Source organism: Sinocyclocheilus rhinocerous, unplaced genomic scaffold (genome assembly GCF_001515625.1).
Source record: "Sinocyclocheilus rhinocerous isolate Xijiao unplaced genomic scaffold, SAMN03320098_v1.1 scaffold82, whole genome shotgun sequence".
NCBI lineage: Eukaryota > Metazoa > Chordata > Actinopteri > Cypriniformes > Cyprinidae > Sinocyclocheilus > Sinocyclocheilus rhinocerous.
In genome coordinates this window covers 68,817-86,659 of record NW_015644168.1, presented here as the reverse complement: position 1 = coordinate 86,659, position 17,843 = coordinate 68,817, and the positions used below count along the sequence as shown (strand labels likewise).

At 42.0% G+C, this 17,843-nt stretch overlaps 2 protein-coding genes across 2 annotated transcripts in view; both read right to left on the bottom strand.

Moving 5' to 3' along the window:
* LOC107758059 (choline-phosphate cytidylyltransferase A-like) overlaps positions 1 to 835 on the bottom strand; it is a 7,355-nt gene extending 6,520 nt beyond the window's left edge. The window contains exon 1 of the mRNA XM_016575701.1: positions 633 to 835. Within this exon, the coding sequence (XP_016431187.1) occupies positions 633 to 678 (46 nt within the window). The 5' untranslated portion in view covers positions 679 to 835. The remainder of the gene's footprint in view (positions 1 to 632) is intronic.
* Positions 836 to 3,362: 2,527 nt separating this feature from the next.
* LOC107758033 (spectrin beta chain, non-erythrocytic 4-like) overlaps positions 3,363 to 17,843 on the bottom strand; it is a gene marked incomplete at its 3' end in the record, with an annotated part of 62,896 nt that continues 48,415 nt past the window's right edge. The window contains exons 18-34 of the mRNA XM_016575675.1: positions 16,184 to 16,408; positions 16,012 to 16,101; positions 15,661 to 15,939; positions 14,934 to 15,064; positions 14,548 to 14,752; positions 14,201 to 14,446; positions 12,010 to 12,144; positions 11,625 to 11,869; positions 10,666 to 10,852; positions 10,133 to 10,217; positions 9,835 to 10,031; positions 8,548 to 9,347; positions 6,953 to 7,013; positions 6,611 to 6,870; positions 5,542 to 5,709; positions 5,404 to 5,446; positions 3,363 to 3,548 (exon numbers count right to left, since the gene is read on the bottom strand). Of these exons, the coding sequence (XP_016431161.1) occupies positions 3,363 to 3,548; positions 5,404 to 5,446; positions 5,542 to 5,709; positions 6,611 to 6,870; positions 6,953 to 7,013; positions 8,548 to 9,347; positions 9,835 to 10,031; positions 10,133 to 10,217; positions 10,666 to 10,852; positions 11,625 to 11,869; positions 12,010 to 12,144; positions 14,201 to 14,446; positions 14,548 to 14,752; positions 14,934 to 15,064; positions 15,661 to 15,939; positions 16,012 to 16,101; positions 16,184 to 16,408 (3,543 nt within the window). The remainder of the gene's footprint in view (positions 3,549 to 5,403; positions 5,447 to 5,541; positions 5,710 to 6,610; positions 6,871 to 6,952; positions 7,014 to 8,547; positions 9,348 to 9,834; positions 10,032 to 10,132; positions 10,218 to 10,665; positions 10,853 to 11,624; positions 11,870 to 12,009; positions 12,145 to 14,200; positions 14,447 to 14,547; positions 14,753 to 14,933; positions 15,065 to 15,660; positions 15,940 to 16,011; positions 16,102 to 16,183; positions 16,409 to 17,843) is intronic.

Sequence of the window (17,843 nt, the reverse complement as noted above, 5' to 3'; positions counted from 1 at the left end):
TATATATATATATATATATATATATATATATATATATATATATCTCAGGTAGTTCATTTTCTTAATGCTCAGTGTTCACTTAAATGTCCTCAATATGTTCAGCTATAAACCTCAGACATGAAAGCAGACAGACCTCCAGGCTTCCCACACCTCTGACCAGTCCACTGTCCAGCCATATGTGGACCACGACTACAGTTTTTAAAAATGAAGACTTTAAAAAAAAATTTTTTTTTTAAGTAACTGGACCCAAAACAGCCTAGAAATGAACATAACTATAGCCACTGTAGACATTTCCATGACTTTTTAGTTTTGTTCATTTCTAAGCCTTCTCAAGGCATTTAAAAAAAAAAAAGTGTAGTTCACAACATCTTTGAACTATGATGGTCAACAAACTATTAAATCTTTATTTTATTTAAATAAAAACAACATAAAGATACACAACAGAGGAACCAAACTAACAATTTAAACAGCTAACGTTACTGCACAGAAGTATCAGAGTAACGCCGATGAAAAGGACTTTTCCCTCAATGCAGAGAAGACCAAACAATTTAGAGTAGGGACTAAATTTAAAGTATTTCAAGTAAGATGGGTCATTTTATTTTGAAATATGATAACAGCTGTAAAGTACTAACCTTGATTCAGAAGCTGGCTTCCTCCTCGAACGCGCCTTTCCTGCATATCATAAGCTGAAGACCGCGCTTGGCTTTTGAGCGCCAGAACAACCCATTTCTGTTTTTAAAACTTTATAGTGCTGATACTCCATATGCTGCTGATATGACAGCACTCCCTTCTTACTACATCATCATCGTCACTGCTCAGTGACAACACGCACACATCCGCTCATATGCCACACTTCCGCTTTCAAATCCTCCCATCTAGCGGTTACTTATTGCAACAACCGCTAATAAAACTACAAGAGTGCACTTCTGAGTCAGGCTGTTTTTAATAATATAATATAATATAATATAATATAATGCGCCACTACATAATAGGACAAGCGCAAACGGTTAGAGATTTTCCTCCAAGATGGCGATAAATGCGGTCTTTTTGCGTATTATGAGGGAGTTCGAATTCTGTCGATTTTACTTCAGAATTGAGAATAAAGCCGATAAATGCGACCTCTGGAATAGCGCAGACTTCGAAATAAGAGACAGAAACTCAATCATTTAGTCAAACGATTCGTTCAGAACACTTGGTTCATTCATGAACACAGTCAGCCACTACTGTGTTGATTTGTAGTTACAAAAATAAAACAATGTAGCTGGAAATATTGCCTAAAAGGTAAGAACTTTAAATTCTTGTTTATTAAACTCAGGAGATTATGTGTGAAAATTACTGCTAAGGTAAACTATATTAGGTTAAAATGTTTTTGGAGTTTATCTACAATTATTTACCTTAACAAAAACTTTTACTTTGGATGCGATTAATCGTTTGACAGCACTACTTTACTGTGTTATCATGATGTACTTTGAGTTGAAAGTTTGACAGTCTTTGAAATGTCAATCTTTACGTTTCTAGAAAAATCACACAAATGAAGGCCGCACACTGGATAAGCCATATCAGTCAATGTTGTTGCTGAGTGCATTAGCCATGTTCCTTTATCAAAGCTAATATGTGGGGAAAAAACTACAGGCTATAACACAAAACTCTTCATGTATGTTCTGTTTTCTAGAACAAATTTACAGTTATACATGGTTTAACAAATTAAAGATAATTTACACACACAGTAGCCTACTTGTAGTTAGGCCTTTACAAGGACATGAAGGTGCTAATTACAGAACAAACGAAAAAGGAGACATCTGACATATCACAAACTGTATTTATCAAGGAATTAACTGTACAGAGTCAGTCAGGATCTGAATTACACAGCATTCATTCATTCACTGATTCCATGTGTATTAGTGTCACCCTTGAACAGTGGCTGTGAGTGAGAATGAGAGTGGTTTCATCATGCACAGCAGTACCATTACAGGGACAATGTTATTCATGCAACCTGAATTGCCCAGTTTCCTTTCGATTTCTTTCCTTTGAGCTTTGGAGAAATAACCCCACGGATATTCAAGACTGATATTAAAACCCATCAAATGTTCTTATTTCACAGCAGAAAAAAAAGAGCATTTTTGTTTGTACAGAAGCAATTACAATTTGTACAGGTCATTGAGCTGCTGAGCTAAAACCAGTGGTGCTTAAGGGTCTGACACTATAGACATGACACGGGGAGTGAGTTTCAGTCATACCCAAACATTTAAAGAAGATAAAAATATTACTATGAGGGTTCATCTGCCATAAAACCCGCTTAACGTGTGATACTGTATATATAAAAGTAATCAAACAACTTTTAAGAATATAGACATCACAAGAAACTCGAAAAACGTTAGAGTAGTAGCTGAAGTACACAAGGCTATTAAACCATAAAACAATATGTATTTACTGTTGGGGTTGTGCTTTGTGTTGATTCAATGGATCAGATCCATCTTGGATTTAATAACATTTTATAAATGTTTCCAAATGCTTCCGGTTACACACACACAACAGTTTCATATCCATCAACTTGCATGTGACGGAAGAAGCAGGTATTAAATGTGTGTATGCGGTTGTATGAATGAGAGTGTAAGCCGGTGGCATTCATGATTTCTTAAAATATGCTACTGAATGAACACATTGTTTTATAATACTGCTAGCTGAGCTAATCACAAAACACAGCCCAGACCCTCAAGCACCAATCCTCCGCTCACAATAGCACTGTGCAATGGGGCAGTAATTTAGTGCAAAGGAAAAGTTGCATAAATTTTCTACTTGCAAGTGTATACATTATTTCCGTTCGCCACCACATTGGACACTTTTACTGCATACCCTCTGCCTGTATAAGTTATTCTATTGCATAAAAATAGGATTTTTTGTACCAAAAAGTAGACTTGGAGACAAAACCAAGGGGGTCAAAGGAAGAGAAATTCAGACCAGACACAGAAAGCTCTTTCGATATATATATACAATGCTTTAAGATTGTATAGAGAAATGAGAGCTGACAATTGTATATTTAAAAGCAGGGACATTACAAAAGCATTTGCATGATGCTCTGTTCAGATAAAGGAACAAACATGAGCTTGCAAAGCGAAAACGACTAACTTGTTGATTGATAAAAAAAATGGTACATTAACATCATCTCCCTCTCAATGATTGGTTTACATTTCTCTTTATAGAAAGAGGACCATTGCTTCTAACGTTATTTAGCTCTTTTTTTTTTTTAGATTTAAAGACAATGTGTTAAGGACTACAGTTGACAGACTTTAGGACAATGAGGCACAAATATAATACCTGAAACCGTTACGTTTCCGTTTAGCACACACACTTTGACATTTAAAGCGCACAGATCCCCCGTCGGCTCGGTCTGACTTTTCACCTCTTTCCGAACCACCTGCCCTGCTGCCATCCCTGCGCGTTCCCTCGTCAGTAGATGAGGTAGTTGGATTGGTCTGCCCCGGTTTGGCAACCTCTTCATGCTCACTTATACTGGTGTTTATACTTGTGGTCCAGCTTTTCAGATCGTCCTGCAGACCAAAGAGAGATTGAAGTCTTCACACAAAAAAGTTGACCTGAATCAATGTAATGAGCTATAGCCAGGACCGCACAGAATCAGCAAGAGAGACCCCCATAGAAAGCTTTTGGAGATTTCTACAGAATCGAAACAGTTCTACACCTTCCCCAACCCTTGTGTTTTACTTACTTATGAAATATTTACTTACTTTACTTACTTATGAAATATTTCGATTTATTTGATTAATGCTTTCTGTCAAGAAGTGTGTAGTCCCTGCTTGGACTGGACTACTAGCTGATGGACTGGCTTGGTCAGGCTAGTTTGAGCTGGTAAATCAACTTAAAGGGTTAGTTCACCCAAAAATAAAAATTACACCATGTTTTACTTACCCTCAAATAGGGCTGTGCAAAAGATCAAATGTGATTTTCATGCGCATCTCGTCAGTAAAGCCGGTTCTGTGATTAGTAGTAAATCTCCAGCAAGTGCTTTCAGATGGAGCGGTATTTACTATAGAGAGCCGTAGTTCACTGACAAGCTACGCAAAATTGCAGGCGATTTCATTGCCGATTATGAACGCGATTTTGCGTAGCTTGTCAGTGAACTACGGCTCTCTATAGTAAATACCGCTCCATCTGAAAGCACGTGCTGGAGATTTACTACTAAATCACAGAACCGGCTTTACTGACAAGATGCGCATGAAAATCGCATTCGATTATTTGCACAGCCCTACCCTCAAAGCATCCTAGGTGTATATGGCTTTCTTCTTTCAGACAAATCCAATCGGAGTTATGTTAAAAATTTTTCCTAGCTATTCTAAGCGTTGGAATGGGAGTAGATGGGTGTTTTTGTTCAACAGTCCAAACGTAGTCAAATAAAGCGCGCGCATCCATAATAAAACGTGGCTCACACGGCTCGGGGGGTGAATAAAGGCCTCCTGTGGCGAATCAATGCGTTTTTGTAAGAAAAATATCCATATTTAAAATGTTATAAACATTTTTATCTCACTTCCGCTGACTGTCATACGCGGAAGCCGTTCCGGGGATGACGTAGAACGTATGCGTCGCGCACGCGGCTGTGAGATATGCTAGTCTCGCGATTTTGTTTACAGGAGCAAAGGAAGCAACGTTTCCTTACTTTACCAAAGGAAAACCAGTCTCCTCTTGGCTTATATCGAAATCCTCCTACATTCTTCTTTACAAATCCTCATTTTGTGCTTCTAATTCGTTTCCGGCTTTTTGTTTTGCTGTCTCTCCGCTGCGCTTCCGCATTCGTCACGAATCACCGCCGCGTGCGCGATGCATACTTCCTACGTCATCCCCTGGAACGGCTTGCACGTATGACAGTCAGCAGAAGTGAGAAAAAAGTATTTATAACATTTTAAATATGGATATTTTTCTTACAAAAATGCATCGATACGCTACAGGAGGCATGGTGAGGTACGTTTTATTATGGATGGATGCACTTTATTTGACTACGTTTGGACTGTTGAACAAAAACACCCACCTACTCCCATTCTAACACTCGGAAGAGCAAGGAAAATTTTTTATATAACTCCAATTGGATTCGTCTGAAAGAAGAAAGTCATATACACCTAGGATGCTTTGAGGGTGAGTAAAACATGGGCTAATTTTTATTTTTGGATGAACTAACCCTTTAAAACAGCAATAAACTAGCTTCTACAGTATGCTACGTTAGTCAGCTTTTCTGAAAATGTCTGAAGATTTCATCTAGGCCTAGTTAAAAATGTATTACCGACTGAATTAAAGGTGCAGTAGGAGATCTTGGAAAATGCTAACTTTAGCCTGATGGCACTGAAAGCGTACATCCCACCCTCCCTGCAATTTGCCGTCCAAAGCCATGCAACTCACCTCATCTTTAGCATGGAACAGAAACTCACTTCCATCCTTAGTTCTGAAATTATAAAGCAAAATAAATGTTATGCAAAGAGAACACTACACAAGTAACCAATCTTTTTGGAAAAGCTAATGAAAGTGCTAATGAAGTACTTGAGAGTGAAGACATTCTTCTTCTTTTTGTAACCATTGTTGATATCACAGGCACAACGGTTTAGGTTGATAAGCGGCTCGTTGTTGTAAGGTGTGGAGGTGTTCTTCGCATCCTTATAGAAGCCCAGCTCACCTTTATTCAGCACACAGTACAAGTTCACCCAAGATCTGCTGTAGTGTGGGAGAGAAACAGAAGATTTGGCCATCAGAACCCAGATGACACCATGCACCGACTAGCTACTCACCTACTGAGTCTGGGATGACCAGCCTTTAAGACTGAGCAAGACCAAACTGCTGCAAAAATCATTAGACCTTTAGAAAGAGACGGACAGACCATGGCTTACCTTTGTAGAGAGGGAGAAGAACAGTCGGCGGCAAAGAGAGCATAAGAAAGAAGAGAGATTTTGGTTAATGAGATATACTGCAACGTAAACGCAAATGCTAGTATGAAAATGGCGTCAGTGGACAGGCAGATTATGTGCAAATCATGCTACAAAAGAACAGACAGCCATTCTTTTGAGTTCCTTAAACTCCTCAATGCAATTAATTGTTTTGTGACTTGGGCTGCAAAGGTGGCGTATCCGGTCTTATACAAAATGGCTGTATAAAGCTGTGAAGGGTGAAGGCTTCATACCTTGCTAGCCATGGCTTCAGAGACCCAGCATCTGTTGGTCTTCTGACACAGTATCATCCACCATCCAGGCTGATTTTAGTATTACCATGCAAGTGGCAAGCAGTGCTAACAGCTAGCTATTTTCTGCCATAGCTGGATATGAATCTTGTAATCAGAAATGACAGCCAAACAGCTGCTCCTCAGTTTAACTTCAGGAAACATTTTAGGCTTGTAAAGCATTCAAGCATATCCCAGTTTGACTTGAAACTTGGTGAAAGAAAATAAGAGCTGCCTTGTAATAACAAATGTTAGTGCTCTAAGCATCAGTACACAATGCTAATAATAACATTAGCATAGCTTTGAATAACCAATCATACTGATTGGCATATTTGGTTTAGCCATTTCCATGCTAATTCCATGCCATGTGCCCATAATTTTTAGACCACAAAGCCCCACCTGTTTGAACTCTTCTTTTGGCCTTCAATGTCTATTTTGCGGAAGAGGAACCCTTCACGCTGGGCCATGTGGGTAGCCGGCTGGGGAACTGGTGGGTTGCTCTGGGCTGGTGCAGACCTTGAGCGCCGTGTTTTGCCAGCTGTTGGGTCCTTGGGTCGTGGTCTTCTTCTCGGTTTGGGTCTGTCGCGAGCACGTGGTCGGTCCGGTTTAGAAGACTTCTCAGGAAAACCATTGGGTAGACATGGAATCTCTCCTCGGGCCTGAGTTGGAAATAAACAGTAATGTACATGTGATAAAATGTAGTTTAAAACAAGATACACAAACATTAGATTGTCCACACACCTGTGCTGCTTCTCTTTCCTGAAGCTGCTCCACAATCTCAGCTAGCGTCGACCTTTTGTCCCTGCCAACATAAAGGGGAAATCTGAGACCTGGAAATGCTATTTTGCTTGAACAGAACAGAAAAAAGTTGCTGGGCTACTTCAAAGTCAATAGGGGCTTTCGTACCGCGTAGTTCTAGGAACTAGCCAGCATGGTGGTTTCTAGAGAACCAATTTCCCGCTCGGTCCATTTTCCTGGTTGCACCAGCAGCAGGAACTCTAAAGCGGCCAACAGCGACATCTTTACTCGCGGTATTTTAATACAAACATCAACAACTGGTGAATAGAAGACGCCGTGATCAGAGCTGTTTTTGCTGCGTGTCATGGTTTTCATGATAACGGAGGTGAAATGTAAACACACTATTTACGTTACTGAAGACTAAATCTTCTATGACAACTTGCAGTGTTACATTTCATCGAGGCTGAGAAAACAACACAACACTGCATACAACAGGTACCTAAATGCCGTTATCGCTGTTTTCCATGCTCGTGGAGTAAAGATTTTTTTACATGGCTTTTTAAAAATGCCGGGTAGCCAGTGTTTTGTATGCGTTTGGCCAATCAGCACACACTTACGTCACTGATAGTTCCTATAGAATTGTTTTAGACCCTACTCTGAAGTAGGAGCCAAATTAGTTCCCCCAAATGGTGAGTTCCTAGAACTAAAACCGTTCCTAGTTCCTGCGGTGCGAACACGGCAAAAAGCGTGAACTTCCGCCAATAGTTCTAGGAACTATGAAAAGGTTCCACCGGTGCAAAAGCCCCTAATATGGGAAAGCATTTACAATCCTTTTACGTCCTTCATGTGACAGGTTAAATAGTTCAACAGGCAATGTACGAGAAGAATTTATCCATCAGGAATCGACCGGATCATGAAAAGTGAATGTGAACTGCAGTCGAGAAGTTTTCTTAGAAATCTGTCCATATTTATTTGAACCTCTGCTTGCTGTGAACTGACTTGGTGACCAGCATGTAGAAGCTTAAAGGTGATTGTGACGAGTGGGGGCGGGGCTGAGAGCCGTGGGAACGGAGCGAGGGTGATCGGCTCCCCCAGAGTGGGGAGGGGGGGGGAGTAGAGCGCAGTCTCGGGAGTACCCCCCGGCCTGCGAGGGGCGATGGGGGTATGTGACGAGTGGGGGCGGGGCCGAGAGCCGTGGGAACGGAGCGAGGCCGGTGGAGTGATTGCTAATGAGGGACACCTGCACCCACTCACCGGTCTCGAGTCTCACGGAGGAGCTCCGGAAGGATAAAAGGGAGGAGTGACGACCGTGTCGAACGAGAGAGGACCAGGCCTGGAGTTTATTTTGTGTTTTGGTTTCTTTTGTGCGCGACAGTCGTCCGCGAGGGGCTGTCGCGCTATTTTGTGTTTATTTTATTATTAAAGTTTCTTTGAATGTTCGCCGGTTCCCGCCTCCTTCTTCCCGATCTACAAACTACGTTACAGTGATGTTCACCTTCAAGAGAATCTCTACATATCAGTATATATCAGCAATGCTGTAACTTTTGTAATGTCTTTTGTAATGTGGTTTGTTTGTGATCACAAATACAGTCACTCACCCGCCACCAGAGCGTCTGTCTGACTGCTCCCTGGCCTCCTGCTCGCTGCTGTCCTGTCTCTCTGGTCGGTGTCTGTCCCTACGCCGCACCTCATGACCTTCCTGTTCACTAGATGTCTGTCTCTCCAGCCTCCTCTCTGCCCTCCCAGCTCGTTCTCTCCACACCTCCTGAGGCAGCTCGTCCCTGCGTGCCCGAATCAGCTGCTCAGTAGATAGTTGTCTCTCCATCCGCGACTCCCTCGGTGGGGGATGCTGCTCCACCAGAAGCTCTGAGCGGCTGCTCCCGCTCCCTCCCACCATGCTGTTTAGGCGTTCCCTTCCTCCGCCTGGCTCCTGGAGCACCACCTCTGCCATCACGTTCTCATGATACCGCTCCCATTCCCTCTCTCTCTCCAGCATGGGGTGGACTGCCTCATGGATATGTTCGATCTTCTGCTGTGGGACTTGGGCCTTAAATTCCGTTCGCAATTGGGTGACCTTGTGCTCCATAGCAGTGCCCAGTCCTGCAGCCACTCCAACAATCCCAGCATTTCTGGCTTCCTGAAGGCGATAAGTAGCAGCTCCATTCATGATGGGAGTGTAGTTGGCCACAGTAGAACCCAGTCTGCGGGCCACGGAAGAGGGAGAGGGCTGAGGGGTGATGCGCTCCAGCCGGGACTCGCCCTGCTCGTATATGGTCTGTCTTATGATGGAGGAAGGGCTACTGCGAGCAGGAGAAGAGTCCTGAGGGTCCAAGAAAACCTTCCGTCCCAGCAAGGGAGTTGGAGGAAGCTTACTCTGCTCTGCTTTTATCTTCTCTACCTAAATCGTTAAACAAGAGAATGTGTTATTATTTATACACCCACAATTCCATTCTGTAACATTTATAAAAAAAGACATTATGCTATACACAATTCACCTTTTAATAACATTTTTTAAAATTTCAGTAGGTAGTCTATTGACAAGTTCAAACTATGGTAAAATTAAAGAAAAGTTTCCAACTAGTAAAAATTGCACAAGCTGCAAGTAGAATGTTACAACAGTGACATCATTGTGGATCTCTTTTGCTGTTTTTAATGTTGCTCAGGTGTGTTTGAATCATGCTACTCCAGGGCCACTATCCTGCAGAGTTCAGCACCAATCCTAATAAAAAAACCTGAACCAGCTAATCAAAGTCTTCAGAATAACTCAAAACTTTCTGGCAAATGTGTTTGGCCAGGTTGGAACTAAACTCTGCAAGACACTGGCACCTCCAGGAGCAGGACTGGATACCCCTGACCCTTGGGTTTGGTTGGTTGGTCTCGCTTACTGTGGTAAGACGACGTAAAGAGCTGAAGCGTTCTTCCCATGTGGCCGCAGCTTTGCGAAAGGCTTCATGTCTGCGAATCAGCTGTTCAACCTCATCCACGCTGCCGCCCAGTTCATTACTACTTATGAAGGGCTCCTGAGCAGTGAGCCAGGCCTCCGCTACCACTGCTTCCTGAGCAAACTGATGCACCTCCAACACTGCGAAGGCACAGAAAGAGAATGAGTTGTTGGGAAACACATGACACCGATTACATATTTTATGCATAATGTTTGTTCTCCATTAGCCTCATTTCACCCACTGTGCTGCAACTCTTCCCAGTGTTTGTCCCATTTCTCAGTGAGCTCTTGCTGCTTGGCCAAAACCTTCTCCAGCTTTTCTTTGATCTGAAACAGTCAATACTTCGTAGTCAGGTACAGACAGAAGACAGCTTGGAATATCTTTTAGTCATCATCTCTTAGGCCAGAAACATACTTTACACAAGTACACCAACAGAGACAGAAATGCAGGCAGTTACATCGTACATACTTATTGTGCTTTCTTGTATTGCTGTGGCAGTAACAAACCATATTCAGGGGGAATACTTAATACTTAAAAACAACTTAAAGCAACTTTTTGAAAGAGAATATTGATTGTAGAAGAAATGTTTATGTTAATACACACTATAGCACCCCTTCTGGCAATGTTGAGAATGCAATATGTAATTGCAGTCTGAAACATTTTGTATTGCAACAATGCATGAAATTAAACATGCATAGATTATGTTTTGGGCCTTGCAATGATTTCACATTTCCAATAGTTTCTGAACAGGTTTTGCTTGCTGTTTTGTGTCACCTCTTCTGATGCAGGGTTACGGGCGGCCAGTAAAGTCTTGCCCATCTCGATACACTGTAGGACGCTCTTGTTTCTGGCCTCCACTTCACTCTTGAGGTTCTGGTGATAGTTCATAAGGACCTCCACAGATGACACGTCCCTGCAAGCACCAGAGACCCCATATCCCATTAAAGCTCTGAGGAAAGAGCTGACAGTGAGAGGAGAGAGAGTTATTCGGGCAAGAATACATGGGCCAAGTCTGCCCAAAGAAAGAAACAGCAACAGAAGGCCATTTTGGCACCATGAAGAGTGTCCATAATGGCTCCTGAGCTTTTGCAGTATTACCGGTTCTTCGTTAAGATTTTCAAAATATGCCAAAACATATATATATTTGCTCTATAGCTCTGTTCCAAAACCTAGTAAGCTGCGAACCTAGACCTAATCATTTTAAGGCATCTTAGGTGTGTTCCCAATGCCAGCAATATTATACATAACATCTTTTGGCAAAATACCTTGCATGTACCCTTTACTCCAATACCTTGCATACTTGCATGTACAATAACTCCATTGGAATCAAATATTGACTATTGGAATATTTCGACGTTATTTTTAATAATTTCTACGTTAAGTCCTCTGTTCATTTCACATAAATTAGTGTTTCATGAAGGTAGTTGCCTATATAGGAACTGGACAACACAGCAGCTCAGTAAGTTTTCTAACAGATCTATTGTGTTCCCATACAGTGCTCCTAATGGGTACTAGTATGCGTAATCGTAATATGATGTATAAATACTATTGTGCTTCATGCACTTACCACCTTATCACTTATTTGTGCTCGCGGTATGATACCTATAGTGCACTCCAGCGGCCACAGTGGCTGCTCTTCAGCTGACCTGATGCAAACCTTCATGCATTACAACGATAAAGCACCTTAATGAGCTCCTACAAGCAGAGAGCAAGTGTCCCAGCATGTGTCCTACCTTGGTTTCTCCCCAGTTCCTATCTGACAGATGATGCTGTCCATCCACATCAGCTGATCACGCACCATCCCAAAGAAGCGTAACTTGTCTGTCACTGTGGTGATTTGCATTCGGCAGTCCTCACAGGAAATGAGCAGCTCTTTCCATGTCTGCATCACTTCATGTTCTTGCATGGCGATGGCTTCTGCTTTCTCCCCGGCATAAACTGTTCGGAGCTGGGCTGCACTTTCCTGCAACTGTCTTACCTGAGGAAAACAACCCTCTTTATGCAAATGCTGCCACTGTCCTGAACTGTATTTTATCATCAAGTATTTTAGAGATCTATCTACAAACTTTACATATTTATTTTGCAGTCCTTGCATAAGGATGTGTTGCATCAGTTCACCTGTGTAACAAGTAGCTGAATATCATGTTCAAAAGTCTGCATAAGTCTCTGCAGAGTGCTGGTATTTGAAGTGCCTCCTTGACATGCGCGAACCTCAGGTAACCTCCGCTGCTTATCCTCGATCTGTGCTAAAACCTGAAACACACACACAGACTCATGCTATTCCACACCTGCAGACACATGAGACCACTGTGGTCTAAGCTTTCATACAGCATGAGCACTGCTCCTATTTGTCATGTACACACAGTAAACACACAAACAGAGCTTAGACTCAGTCTCCTCAACACCTGCAGCAGAAGGACAAACATGCCTCAGCATTATCCCACAAATATCACAGCAATAAAACAAAATATATACACATAAAGCTTCCCAGGGCATTAAGGAAAGCTAGGACTGTTATTCAACCAATAATATCAAGTACACTGACCATGCAACATTCTTGGAAAAGTTGAGATCTACTCCAGAAGAGAGATCATCGTTCTGAATCCGATCCAGATGAAGTCTTTGACAAAAATGCACATTTCTCAGCTTTTTGTTCAAAATGCTTTTTTAGGAAACTTGCCCACATTCAAGTGTTGATAAAGAGAAAATGCATGAAGCTAGAATAAAACATTTAATTTAAAAGCAGAGGCTCTGTGCTTCCTTCTGACATATAATTGCACATTCAGATATTCATAAAACAAAATATTCTGGAGGCCATGAAAATTTGGTGAAGATAATAAAAAATGCTGCCATTGGCTGCCCTGTTGAAAAAAACAGCATATACTGGTTAGGTATTCATTTGAGCTGGTTTAAGCTGGTCCTTAGCTGGTCATGTGCTGGTCCTAAGCAACTAGCTCCTGCTCAGGACCAGCTTAGGACCAGCACATGACTAGCTTAAAGGGTTAGTTCACCCAAAAATTAAAATTAGGTTGTGTTTTACTCACCCCCAAGGCATCCTAGGTGTATATGACTTTCTTCTTTCAGACGAATCCAGTCGGAGTTATATTAAAAATTGTCCTGGCTATTCCAAGCTCTATCATTGCAGTCAGTGGGTTTTGCAGTGCTTTAGTCCAAAAGAAGTGAAATAAAAAGCGCCCATCCATAAAAGAAAGTGCCTCACATGGCTCCGGGGGTTGAACAAAGGCCTCCTGTAGCGAATCGATGCGTTTTTGTAAGAAAAATAACCATATTTAAAACGCAATAATCAATTTAATCTAGCTTGCACTCACTGTTGTACACGGAAGCAGTTCCCGTATGAGGTTGGCTTTGCGCATGCGCCGCTCAGAAGTGACGAACGCAGAAGCACAGGGGCGAGATCAAAACAAAACAACGGTCACTAATTAGAACTACAAAACGAGGATTTGTAAAGAAGAATGCCAGAGGATTTTGATATAAGCCAAGAGGAGACTGGTTTTCCTTTGCTAAATTAAGGAAACTTTGCTTACTTTGATCCTGTAAACAAACGTTGGTTTTCACGAGACTCACCGGCGCATGCTCAACGCCGACATCTTACGACATCTTACATCTTACGGAGCTGCTTCCGTGTTAGACTGTTGCCGCAAGCTAGATTAAAGTGATTATTACGGTTTGAATATGGATATTTTTCTTACAAAAACGCATCGATTCGCTACAGGAGGCCTTTGTTCACCCCCGGGAGCCGTGTGAGGCACTTTTTATTATGGATGGATGCGCTTTATTTCACTTCTTTTGGACTGAAGCACTGCAACACCCGCTGACTGCAATGATAGAGCTTGGAATAGCCAGGACAATTTTTAATATAACTCCGACTGGATTCGTCTGAAAGAAGAAAGTCATATACACCTAGGATGCCTTGGGGGTGAGTAAAACACAGCCTAATTTTAATTTTTGGGTGAACTAACCCTTTAAACCAGCTCATGACCAGCTAAGTACCAGCTTAAACCAGCAGCCATGCTTCAAAACATACCTAACCAGCATATGCTGGATTTTTCAACAGGGTGGCAACTTTTTTTTTTTAAATGCTGGCTTAATGCATTGCTATATGGTTGCTTGGATGGATGCATGTCAATAAAACAGACGGTTTAATAAACAAGCATTTGAAGAAAACCCCATGAGCAATAGTGACAGTGATAGTTAAGTATAAGTACTAGTCATAATAATGATGGCCTTGGCAAAGCACTCAGTTTAGACGACTTAATTAATCAGATGTCCTGCATTTCCTCCTTCATACCTCTTGGCAGTCAGAGAAGAACTTGTGTAACTGGTGTGAAGCAGCAAGCATCTGTCCTCGCGTCTCCATCAGCTCCAGCAGATCCGCCCAGGCCTCGTTCACCCCATCCTTCCATTCAGCGATGGTGGCTGCATCCCCATGCCCGTAATCTATCAGCTCATCAACCATCTGGTTGACAGCTGTGACCCTCTCCTGCCCCAGGCTCCCAGTCTCCGATGCAAACTCTGTGAATTTCTCCTGCAGAATCTGAGGATCAGGATTTGAGTGTTAAGAAACGGAAGAATTACAAGAGCTACAGCTGATCATGTTTAGGGGCAGATAAATATGAAATAGCTGAAGCAACTGACCGTGACATGCTCGAAGTCCTGTCCGAGTTCAGTGGAGCTGGCGATGACCTCCCTCTCTGCTATCCACTGCTCAAGTTCATCCACCTCCCTGTTGAGCTGATAGAGCCAGTACTGCTGCTCCAGACGAGACTTCCTCTCTTCCACCAGGTCCTTCAGAGACACGTACAGCCTGTCGATCTGAGACTGATGCTTACTGATCTGCTCACTGAGGCACAAGCACACAAACACACATAGATTTCATTCAAAGGAAAACAAATCTTGAAAGGTGTTATCACTGGAGTACAAAGAATGGCATCTGTGATGGCACAAATGTGAAACTAGATAAGCAAAAGATTGTTGTGTGTTTGTATGCTTGATTGGGTCAGTAAGTACTGCTGCACATTTACCAGTCTGGATGTCCGAGCTCCAGCAGCTGTCTGCACTGCTGAGACAGCATTCCGATGGTCTCAGCATAGTCCTCTATGGTCTGCTCTAGCGCCAGCTGTTTCTTCAGCAGCTGCAGAGTACTGGCTTCATCCTTAAGCGAGAGAGGACACAGCTCAGATACACATTGTTCCAATGTCATCATCTATAACAGGGGTGTCAAGCTCAATTCCTGGAGGGCCAGAGCCCTGCAGAGTTTAGATTCAACCCTAATTAAACACACCTGATCCAACTAATCAAGTCCTTCAGGCTTATTTGAAAGCTACATGGTATGTGTGTTGGAGCAGGGTTGCAACAAAACTCTGCAGGGCTCCGGCCCTCCAGGAATTGAGTTTGACACCCCTGCTCTTACTTGTTTCCTAGCTTTCTAATAAAACTAGCACTGTTTATTATGAGAATAGTGTTGACTCTGTGATGAATTGTTTATGTTCCTCTATTGTAAGTCACTTTGGATAACAGCATCTGCTAAATGCATAAACCTAAATTGTACCATTTTTGAGATGTATGTACTTTATGTACAATATATAATGTACATAATGTATGTGTGTGTATATATACGAGCCAGAAAGCTAACATTTTGTTTATTTGATACTGTTTTATTTAAACAATATTTTACCCAATACCTATCACCCCAATATGGCTGTTTGGTGTTTCCCACCCCCACATGACCTGTCTGTTCTCTTCTCCTACCTTTCCCGTCTCTTCATTCATCATGTGCAGTTCCTGCTCGCTGAGCCAGGCCTCCACCTCTCCCGCATCAAAGTAGTACTGCTGCGCCTGGTACATGACATCCAGCCGGAGCTGCCGGTGCTCGGTCTCGGTCCACAGCGCCTCCCACAGCTGATGGAGCTGCTCCATGCCGGCCCTGATGCTGTCTGCCTCCGGACTGCGGATGGACGCGATCACACCTGCTCTCTCCAGAACATCCTCCACACGTCCACGATGACCTTGAAGCTCTCTCTGCAGACTCTGAGAGGAGATGACCATGAGAAACAGAGCCTTGAGAGTTCTGTTCAGTAGAGTTTTTTGATGCTGTCTTACTTGATTCTTCTTCATGAGTTGCTGTACAGCTTGTAAACTTGTGCCATGTTCCTGAGAAGTGGCCACTGGAAGACGCTCTTGTATCCACAACTGCAGACAAACACATTCACAACATGCTGCACATTTCAAAATGTATTAAAGCTAATAGTTATAATGAGGTTGCTAAACTCACAATTTCATCCTCAAGGTCACGGCCCACTTGGTGCACTTCTTTAGAGGCCAGCAGGATACGACGTCTCTCTTTCAGTGGCTCAATCAGTCGTACAATTCGCGTTTCCACCCCGGCTTGTCTCTCGGACACCTTTTCCATCACCTGCCCCTGCTGAGGGATGGAGGCCGCCTGGGCCTGCAGCTCTCCAACCTCTTTATACCACTCCTCCATCTGACACTCCATCGTCTGTTAGAGGTGAAGGTGGAGTGAACATGATGAAAGAGCAAAAGAACATCAATGAAGAGGTCGTTTGAAGAGTGGAACAGGAAGGACGGACAGGAGAACGAAGTGGATGTCAAAGAGAGAAAGTTGGAGAGATACACAGTTCAGCACAGATAAAAATGTTGACAGTATAGATGGTGGGAAAGAGGAGAGGAAGAACACCAGAAAGACCAAAGGAGACAGGAAGTGAGTTATGACATCATCATAAACCTTTCAAACTTCCAAAGAAAACGCTCATCGATGTTAAAATGTGCTTGTAAAAAGCTTGATTCCTTAAAAATGGCAAATTACACTAGGTTTGATAGCAAAGATATCAGGACATACACTAACATTCAAAAGTTTGGTGTCAGAAAGAAATTAATACTTCAGCAAGGATGCATTACATTTATTGAAAGTGACCGTAAAGACATTTATGAAGACATAATTTCAAATAAATGCTGTTCTACTGAGCGTTCCATTCATCAAATAATCTTGAGAATAAAGTATCACAGTTTCAAAAATATTAAACAGCACAACTATTTTAACATTGATAATAATAATAATAATAAATGTTTCTTTAGCAGCAAATCGGCATATTATTAATGATTTCTGATCATGTGACACTGAAGACTGAAGACTAATGATGCTCAAAATTCAACTTTGATCACAGGAAATTTTTTTTAAAGTTAACAAAATTTTAAAATATATTAAAAATAGAAAACATAATATTTCACAATATTACTGTTTTTACTGTATTTTTGATCAAATAAATGCAGCCTAAATACCAAACCCAAACTTTTGAATGGGTAGTGTAAAAAAAGATCCACATGCTGTAACCCATTCGGGTCAGATGTTACATAACTTAAGACAGTGAAGTGAACCAGAGTAAATGACCAATCCAAACTCATATATCAAGGGCTACAGTAATGGGATTCAAACCTGTGACCTACTATTACAAACACACCATTGCTATTTTCATTCTGAAATGAGACGCAGCAATTCATTGACTTAAAGGGATAGTTCACCCAAAAATTCTGTCATTAATTACTCACCCTCATGTCGTTTCAAACCCGCAAGACCTTCGTTCATCTTCGGAACACAAATTAAGATATTTTTGGTGGAATCTGAGAGCTGTCTGACCCTGCATAGACAGCAACACAACTGAAATGTTACCAAGTCCAGAAACGTAGCAAGGAGATGTGTAAAATAATCCATGTGACATCAGTGGTTCAATTACTTTATTCAACAATTCGTCTCCTCCACGTATACGCTGTTTACGTCAGCGGATATTCTCCAAAATGGCGCTACAGGGTGAAGTGGAGGAGACGAATTGTTGAATAAAGTGTTTTTTTTTGCGCACAAAAAGTATTCTCGCAGCTTCGTATAATTACGGTTGAACCCCTGATGTCACATGGATTAT